At 37.4% G+C, this 10,000-nt stretch overlaps 1 protein-coding gene and 1 long non-coding RNA gene across 2 annotated transcripts in view; one reads left to right on the forward strand and one right to left on the reverse strand.

The window, feature by feature from the left end:
* The window catches only part of LOC137973815 (EGF-like repeat and discoidin I-like domain-containing protein 3), a 102,526-nt gene that overhangs the window by 32,891 nt on the left and 59,635 nt on the right, over positions 1-10,000 (reverse strand). The window contains exon 6 of the mRNA XM_068820703.1: positions 659-844. Within this exon, the coding sequence (XP_068676804.1) occupies positions 659-844 (186 nt within the window). The remainder of the gene's footprint in view (positions 1-658; positions 845-10,000) is intronic.
* LOC137973823 (uncharacterized) overlaps positions 5,799-10,000 on the forward strand; it is a 10,149-nt gene continuing 5,947 nt past the window's right edge. Inside the window, exon 1 of the long non-coding RNA XR_011117323.1 lies at positions 5,799-6,053. This is a non-coding gene — a long non-coding RNA (uncharacterized lncRNA). The remainder of the gene's footprint in view (positions 6,054-10,000) is intronic.

Here is a 10,000-nt window from a genome sequence, read left to right on the forward strand (position 1 = left end):
CATGCTGCCTCTTCCTTTTTGAAATGCTCAGCACCAGGCTTTCTTGATTTTTAAAACTTGATATGATTGTTTTTTTCCAAATATGAAAAAGTCGGCTCGATATAGGCATGGATGCATTGGTTAGGGAAGATGTTTTGACATGAATATCTGGGAACTTGATATGAATATTAAAAAAACCTTGATGTATAAGTATATCGTTTGACATAAACATCTGACAATTTGATATGAATATAGGAAACTTGATTTATAAATGTATAGTTGACACATGAAATTGGCAATCTTGATATTTTGTCACATTTGGACAAGCATACACCGGACAAAGCTATCCGTCCTTTGAACAACTGCGTGGGCGTATATCTGTGATCTAAAGTTTTTAAAAACTTTAAAGTCTGATCTGAAGTTTTTATTTTAAAATTAAGTTCCATGTTTTCTTTAGAAACAAGGGATAAAAATAAAAAAGGAGAATGGTTTAAAAATTTCTACCAAGAAAATTACTTTATGTAATAAAAATCATCATAGTTTACAAGAGAACAAGAAATTGAAATCTCTCTGCTTGAATCTTTCATGAAAGGAATGGTCACAGTGCAAATGTGTTTCCTTCTTTACCTTGTCAGCTGAGAACAGAAAAGGTAAATATCCAGGTTTTTAGCCAACTTACCCACTCTGACCACGAAATCACAATAGAGGCCGTAGAAGATCACTTCTTTCACTGGTTCCATTCTTCTCAAGTCAACTTGCCAGAAGGTCAAAAAATCGCTCGAAGTGTTGAGGTTTCCATCTACTACATAGTCAGCGTGAAAAGGAGAATCTGAAGGATTTACTGGCTTTCTGAATGCAAGGTTTCCTTAAATTGAACAGAGATAAAAACATAGCAACGTACTTGGTAATCTGTGACCGTAACTAGGATGACTAATTTGCTTTTTTTTTGTTTGGAAACATTAAGAATGTGACGAATACTTGCTCTAAACAAAGTACAATGTGGCATCCGCTTTAGTCCTTTTGTTGATAATAACTTTGGTCGAACCATTGTCAAATTGCCTAGTGGACTGATACATGCACATCCACAGTAATTTGACAATATTATCATACAATTATGGGGCTCTTCACATGACCCCGGTTGACCGAGATGGATCGGTTACCGAGATGAAATTGGTTTCTGTTCATATGGCGACTTTAAGCCCGCTTTCAGAGATGAAAATTTTGAAAAAGTTGTGACGCGACCATTCAGGTGTAAAATGTAACGAACAAGCTTGGCGACAATTTCTCGATTTTCTGTGTTTAAGCAACCTCAAATTAATTTTGACTTTACGTTAACTATCAAATGAAACCAATCCAAGCTTCATTATCGAAGAAAAGAGAAGTAAAAACTCGGTAATGTCCTTTTATCACGAAAATGTATTGTATTATTTTCCTCCTGGTAACCAGGATGAAGAGTTCATATAACAAAATTTTCATCCCGCTACCGAGATCTCGGCAACCGAGCCAACCCGCCTTCTCACACGAACACATAGAAGCTTTTACAAAGGATTTCGAGGCGAAGCAACATCTCGGAAACCAGGCAGCCCTGGCCAACCAGGCTCCTTATGAAGAGGCCCTAAACAATAATCATCGCAATACCTAAGACACCTTTTATCAAGCTCTGGGACACTATTTGATTAATTCCCGCTCATTTAATGCTCTCCATATCTCTGGCACAAGGATGCATTTATAAAGGCGGCTTTACGACTTTTAGGTATTAGAAAAAGTTGGTATTAGAAATTCCGGGAATTTCAAGTACATTGTCAGTAAATTATACTCTATAGAAATTTGTATCATTAAAGTGCTACTGAAACGAAATTTTGACTTTTTCTTGTTTTTTGCTTTTCGTGACCTTTGAAGGCCAATAATTACGCCTGCCAAATTTGAGTTGGAAATTCCAAATGGAAGTGCGCTTTTTCGATGCATGCTTTCCGTGAATGAGCGTCCGCCATTACTTGTCCCAGTAAGATCCCAGGGAGTCCGTGACGTCGTCATATCATCAAAACCAAATTGCTCTGAGGCGAGGTGACAGCTCCACAAGTGGAGAAACATCCCGTTGTGCATGCTCATCTTTTTGTAAAAAAAAAATTGGCAAATATACCGGCTTGTCGCTGTGTTGTACAGGACTGCAGCAAGTCAAATCCGCGAATTGGAATCTCTTTGCAAACGCCAAAGAGCAATTATGAACTGGCCAAGTGGAAAGCCTGTGTTCGCATTCACAGCTCCAACTTCAACACCAAGGGGCTTTTCAAGATCTGCTCAGTTCATCAGGGTAATAAGCATTAATATTTTTGTTACCTTTTTGGGATAGTTGAGGTTAAGAGTACGGAACTTTTAGAGTTAAATAAATACACGTACAAGTACGCGAAATATCAACCTTGTTCCCAGGGTCTCCATTGTCGTTGAGAAGACAAAGACAAAGACAGACCCTGGGAACGAGGTTGCACGAAATATACGTTTTTGAGATAAGTAACGTAAGGAGTGACAGGCCACACGGATTCCCTTCCTGTTTGAAAACATGTATAGAACCTATTATAGTTTTGCGCTAACGAGCAGATTCTTTAAGGATTTTCCCCTTTTTTGTAGGAAATAATAGTTGCTTACAAGTAAAGGTTTTTGAAAGCAATGTGAAGTAAAATCTAAGGGCAACAGCGCGCGACGCTTCGTTCGAACTTCTGTCACTATCAAGCCAAAAGTGAAGATAAAAATTTTTGCATAAGTATAAATATAAAAAAAAAGTAAAAGTATGTAAAGTATAAAAATGTAAAAAAGGGTTGTTAAAAAACATGCAAGAATAACAAAAAAAAAAATTCGCACGAATTGAGTCTGACTGAACAATGAGACTTGGTCTCAGTTAATTAATGAAAGAAACATTTCATAAATGAGACAGTCAAACTTCTTGCCCTTTTTTAAGATGGTAAAATTCTTGGTAAGATCATTAGGCACATGAGAATGTTTCACACGGAAATGTTTTCCAATAGAGGAAGACGCATTCTCGTGCTCGTCTACGCGTTGATTACTAATGCCGCCGCGTGTAACCAACATAACTTGCATCACACATGTCACGTGTAAATTCACAAACAAGGGATTGTTGGTTGAAAATAGACGGCTTGACGTCGCGCGGTTTCAGAGGTTGTTTGATCTTGTGGCTGACAAAGTGGGCTGGACGGTCACTTCAGCCAATATTTTAAGTGTCGATTCAGAGAAAGAGAGAACACTTGAGAGAACACATTAGTTTATTGGATCCAAAGTGGAAGAGGGACTAGTGACCACGAATGGCTACCTAATTTATACGAATAGAGAACAATACATGATACATCACAAACATTCCTACATAAGGTGCTCACATACTCTACAGAAAGAGCGCAACTCAGAGATCTGAGCCAGAAAATTCAAGTGACCTAGCTTCCAGCCCACGTGTGATCAAACAATATCTGAAACCGTCTGAAGTCAAGCCATCTATTGTCGACCAACCATCCCTTGTTTATCAATTTAAATGTGACCTGTGTGATGCAGGTTATGTTGGTTACACGCGGCAGCATTTGCATCAACGCGTAGACGAGCACAAGAATGCGTCTTCCTCTATTGGAAAACATTTCCGTTTGAAACGTTCTTATGTGCAAAAATGATCTTAGCAAGAATTTTACCATCTTAAAAAAGTACAAGAACAAGTTTGACTGCCTCATTTATTTTATTTTTATTTTTTTAATGAACTGAGACCAAGTCTCCATGTACAGTCAAACTCAATTTGTGCGAAAGTTTTTTACATTTGGAATTGTGTTATTCTTGCATGTTTTTTAACACCCCTTTTTTACATTTTCAAACTTAACATACTTTCACTTCTTTGTTTTATATTTATACTTAAGCAAAAAATTTTATGTCACTTTTGGCTTGATACTGACCGAAGTTCGGTCGAAACGTCGCGCGCTTTTACCGTCAGGTTAGTTTTTACTTCAAATAATAGGTGGCTCTTTAAAGATTTGGCCAAGTAGGGGTTGACATTTTTTGAGTAAAACTTGTTCCAGGTTTGACACTAATGTCTGCTGTTGTGTTACAAAAAGCTTTTGTTTTTGTTTTGGTATTTCCTTTAAGCACGGAGTCCCTCTTTGTCAATTTGATTTCTGATAGTAGTTTTCCCAACAAATTGTGTGGGTAACCTCTATCCCGCAAATGTATTTTAAATTTTCAAATGTTTTCCTTGAAAGTGTGTTTTGAGGATTCATAGAGCTTCACCTTTTATTGCTTGGTGGGTGACAAGAGGTGAAATCCGTATATTGGAAGGTCTCCGTTGGTTTAACATGTGTTTTTTGATCCTTACATCTCGTTCCTTTGTATACTATTGTGTCTAGAAACACAGTTTCAGTGGCAGATATTTCTGCCGTGAATTTAATCGTAGGGTGATGTAAATTTACTTGTTCGATGGAAGTCGCTATGTTCGGTTTACTCATGTCCCACAGGGAAAAGACATAGTCAATGTAGCGTTTCCAAACTATAGGTTTTGAGACTGCTTTGCTTAAAATTTCTGTTTCAATTTTAGCCATTCATGAATGATTGGCCAAAAAAAAAAAAAAATACCACTGTCTTGGTTCTCGTGGTTTGCCTTCTAGGCGGCAGCTTCTTCTTGAGTTGCGAGTGGCTCTAAATCTTCGTCATGGGGGTACGAAACTGGCCTCACGTTCCTCTAAAATCGCACTGCTCCTGTCTGAACTCAACTCCGAACCGTCCTCTGCCGAAAAAGACGAAGAACTTGAAGAAAAAAACATTTCTTCTTACTCTATTTACTAAAAACCATGCAGAAAGACTTCGCTGGATGATGAGATGAAGTCAAGGAGGGAACGCCGCTTGACAAAATTGTGGCCTCAAGTACTTGTCGTTCGAGTAATGGCGGACAAAATTTGTACACTTTCTGGCAGACTTTACAAATGTAAATCATCGTTAGGTTAACTATGGACACCTTTTTTTTGTCAACTTTAGGGTCTTGTCTTTAACTAAGGGTGAAAAAATCGAGTAAAAAAACCCACTGATTTTTGTCGTAGAAGCACTTTAATTAAATCGCAAAGGCTGAAGAAAATTTATCTTTTATAGACCGAATGCATAAATGGCGGCCAAAAAACCATTCTTTTGTTTAGGAGCTAATTAGCCTCACTAGCCTCGTTTGCATGGACAAAATACAAAAGAAAGGTTGCTTGAGAGCGAGGCTAGTGAGTCTCATAAGCACATAAACAAAAGAATACTCTTTTGGCCGCCATTTATGCATTCGGTCAATTAAAGGCTGTGTAAAAGTGATACAAATTTCTCCTGACGAAGAATATTTCTTTTAATATAATGGCCTGTACCACAGTAGTGTAAATCGCTCATATACGGCTGCAAAGCATTTGCATAAATTCTGCATATTGGAAATGGATGAAATGATATATGAAATGGATCATATATGAACTGCGGATATGAAATCAAGTGAAGCTATGATCTTCGCAGTAATGTACGCAATTTTTGCATTTGCGTAGAGAAGCGTCGCACCGGTATCGCGAGGTCACGGGTTCAAGCCCCGTTGAAGTGCTGAATTTTTCAGGCTTCTTTACGCAATTGCAAAAATTGCGTTCATAACTGCGAAGATCATAGCTTTACTTAATGACGGATTTGATGCAAATGAGGCGGGAACCTCATTAACGTCCGCCGTTTTGTTTTGGAGGGAAGCAGTCCACAAAAACGTTTTTGTGACCACTTTTAAGACGGAGCTTAGTAACCGTCTGCTTGTGTCACGGACGTGACCTGGGCCCTAGTGATATTAGAAGACAAAAATGGCTGCGGGGTCGCTATTTGTGCATTCTTCGGGGGAAAGAATATCTCTCTGCTGATTTGGATGTGCATTTTCCTGGAGAATTGTGCTTTAAAGTGTGCAACCTGGCATAAAGCAAGTGTTTCAAGGGCAATAGACATTGTTTTATGGGTACAAACGTAAAGAATGTGGCGACGGTAAAGTAATCCCAAAATATGTTCACAACACAACAAGAGATCATTTTGGGACCACTTTGAAGGTGAGGAATTAATTTTTCTAATCAGTAATATGGAAAGAGACTAACGTAATTTATTAATGTTGTAAATTTCAACGTTTTCTTATGAGCAAAGTGTTTAATTTTCTAATTAAAGCAAGCTGTTGGCCCTCTTTAGTTAGACTACGTACAAATCTCCTTTGAAAGGTTCAATATCTAATTTCTCCTAACAGTATCATGGATTGATTAAACGTACAGTGCTGCGTTATGACAATTCTTGTTAGGGTTCTTTTCTGTGCATGATTTATTTGCTTCTTTTAATAAAATGCCTATGAAGTGAAATTTGTTGTAATTTGCTCTGTTCTAGGATAAAAAAGTGGTGTTTTTACAAGCACTCAAAGTTGCACATTTTTGTTCTTTTAAATTTAAAGTAAGAAGTATTACTTTTTAACGCATTGACTTCGAGGTGTGGGACTTAACATATTTTACTGTCAGACTGTCTAGCACCAGACGATCTTACTTGTCAATGGGGGCGGTCCAGGGCGGTTCAGGTGACAGTGGGTTCAGATTAAATTAAATTTGTTATTGTTATTTATATTCCTATTGTTCATACATATTAGACACCTGTAGACTTGATTAGTTTACCAACTACATGTATTTAGTTGTCTCAAACTCTACACACACAACAATGGTACCTCAAGTATAATTGTTCTTTCTTCTCCCTACCGTTTTCCCCTTTTATTGTTTCATAGAAATTGTATTGATTCTTTTCTATTCTTTATATCCACGATTTTATTGTAACACTACGGTATAAATTATCCTAACTTTTAAAATAATGTGCATTGTATGTACATGATTTATTCTGTGTGAGTTAAAATTAATAGAAATTGACTTGACTTGACTTGACTTTCTAAAAATACATGTAAATCCAAGGGACTGTGTCAACTTTTATTAAATAACAAAAGCTTCTAGCATTATTTTGTGTGCAGAGATTTCCTTCACTCACTGTTTGCACCCAAAGCTACATTACAATCTTTTGTTACATGGTATTTTGGCCGCACACTTCAGATATTTCCATTTTTCCTGGAAAGTTTGCCCAACTTCCAACACTCATTAAAGCTCTAATAAAAATTTTTATCCTAGACAACTCAAACTTTAGTATTTCGAATTTAAATCATTTAACTTTCAAAAAGTGCAGAAACAACTTTCGCCTCACAGGCATTTTACATGTAAATTTAACCTATTTAACTATTGTTTCTATTATGTTTAAAAAATACAATGTGCAATTGTTTTTCGATAATATTACTAACGAGTATGTCCAGCATTTTGGAAGACTTAACTTAAAGTTTACATTTTGGGCCGGATTATGAAGGCACTTTTTATTAGAAGTCTTCCATATTTTTATTATTCTCTAATGTCCACCACTCTTGGTTTCAAAGATGGCTGTTTGTAGTGATGATGCTTTTATCTTTGACTTGTGTCTTGATATTGAAGTTGGTTGTACATGTACATGTACTTTAATTTTGGCCCTGCTGTTCTGTAGAAAGGGCAGTGTAAGCCTATTGCGATCTTTTTCAAAGTTCACAAAAGCTGTTGCAAGGGCTGCGACTGATGCTTGTCATCTTGATTTGAAATGATGTTTCTGTAAATTTCCAAATATTTTATATAGCATGCCCAAAAATTCTTATCAGTTGTTCTAAGCTTCAGTTTGATGTCATCGCTTACTTGTCAGTGAAGTCTTATTCATAATTATGTTCTCTAATTCAAAGTGATCATCAATCTTGGAGTCCTTTTCAGGCGAGTGGATGCTACATTGTGCCTCGTCTGGCGTTTCACAAAGAGATTTGACATTTATAGGGGCACACTGGTCACCACTGGCCATTTCCATTTTAGCAGGAAGCTTTTAACAGAGAAGTTCTTTGTGATTTCCAATGGCAAGTTTGCAAGGCTGAATCTTTCTTTTGGTCTCTGAGGAATAAAGTTGATACCAGCAATACCATAATTTGATTTGGTGCTACTGCAGCTTTATGAGCACAGGGATTGCCATTACTGTACTTCCCATAGGGCAGCTACATATTCTACTTCTGCAATCTACCTCATAGCTTACTTCTTAAGCAGTTCTGCTTGGAAGAAATTTCAAGGTTACTTGTAGTGGTCTTTTCTTCATACAGCGATCAACTTGGTGAAGCTCTACATTTCCTTGACTTTACAACAAGGATTTGGATGATAGTCACACTGAAAGTGAAGAGGAGAATTTACAACAGTCAGAAGTAGTTTATTGATAGTGTGAAGCTGGACTGTAGAAGCTGTTGCACCAAAACACTAGGGAGCCAGATAAAGATTTTCCAAATGCAAGGGCAAGCAATTTTCTTTGAAAATACATTTGAAGGTCTTCTATGATAAACTTGAAGAGTTCAATGGAATTGTAGGCCCACATTCATTGTAAAACCACACTCTTACATGTGTAAATATGTTGATCATGGATTCAGTGTACATGTAATTGTCAGAGTTATTTCCTCTGGTGATTAGATTTTTACAATGGCAAAGTGCCCACTCTTGCTGCCCTTTTAAAGATCTTTTTTCATACACTTGGTAACAATTGGGATATTTTGCAGTAACCATATCAGTTGCATTGTAATATAGATTCTGCTGCTGCTTGGAGGAGGTCTTACAAGTTTTTGAAAATGTCCCATCAGTTGTTGATGATCATCTCTATTTATGTTGTTGCTGGAGTTATATTAAGCCAACGCCAGATAGTTTGCAGGAAGTGGAAAGTACAGAGCAGTATTGTTACTCCTTTCGAGGTGTCTAAAAGAGCCCCCCTTTGCCCAGAGTCACCATCAGTCATAAAAATATCTGGACCTGTTTTTGGTCCTCTGCCACCAAAGGCATGCGGAGGTAACATATTTTGTACTTTTCAAGGCATTGCCTTATGACATGCTGTGATTGCCCAGATGTAATCCACACACCTACATTTGTAGTGGCACTGAACTTGGTCTGTGTAGAAAATTTTTATTAACACATTGACTCCTGGGGTTTCCCCATTGACAAGCAAAATCGTCTGGGTTTAGACAATAAATACTCTGGTGTTAAACAGAATAAAATACTAAGTCTGGGTGGGTTATGCCAGTGTAGGCATCAAAGGGGGAATGGGACAGTTTTTCAGTGAGTGATTAACCCACTGACTCCTGCGATTTCCCCATTGACGAGTAATTTTAGGTGCGAGATAGAGTAAAATACTGAGTCTGACCGGTTTAGGCCAGTGTACATGTAGGCGTCAAAGGGTTAATTTGGACTAAGTGCTATTCTGCTGGCTTTTCCCTGTTGTATTCAACATTATATTACAACAACAGAGCAAGTTGTTCAGGCACAGTGTTCATTGGATGAGCCTGCCTTTTTTAACTGTTTTTTGTCTTGTACTTTTTTTAGCAGCCTTTTTTGGTCAGCTTTTTTCATTTGCACTGGCATAATTATGTACCATCTTGTAAATGAAACCCGCTTTCCAGTTCTTGAGCGACCACCACTTTCCATGTTGTATTTTATGTTAGATGATGTAGCAAGTTTGGACATCCAGTTGTCTACATTATCCTTACATGTCATTTCACATTCTTGATACAGAACTGCACTTTTAAGGTACTTGTACCTTCCAATACTGAAAGATCTTCAAATTCAATTTATTTACATTCATATTCTGTTGGCAAGATGATAGCAGCCTTTCTAGGTGGATCTCTAGTGTTGGATTTGTTTTTTTTGGCTGGCACAGTGCAAGAGTAACAATGATCTTCATTTATGCGAGTCGACTGGGAGTTAGAAAGAGTTGATGGATTCTTCTTTTCACTAGTAATATTTCCCTTATTACTGGTAACGCTGTGCACTGGTGTAGAATTTCAACTTGCATTGGAAGCTTGAGTGTCTGAAGAGGTAATGTTTGGAGCTTTTCCTTACACAGAAGTTGTGTTGTCAATAATTAAGCTATGATTGTCTATGAAGAT

This window comes from Montipora foliosa, chromosome 10 (genome assembly GCF_036669935.1).
Source record: "Montipora foliosa isolate CH-2021 chromosome 10, ASM3666993v2, whole genome shotgun sequence".
Taxonomy (NCBI): Eukaryota; Metazoa; Cnidaria; class Anthozoa; order Scleractinia; family Acroporidae; genus Montipora; species Montipora foliosa.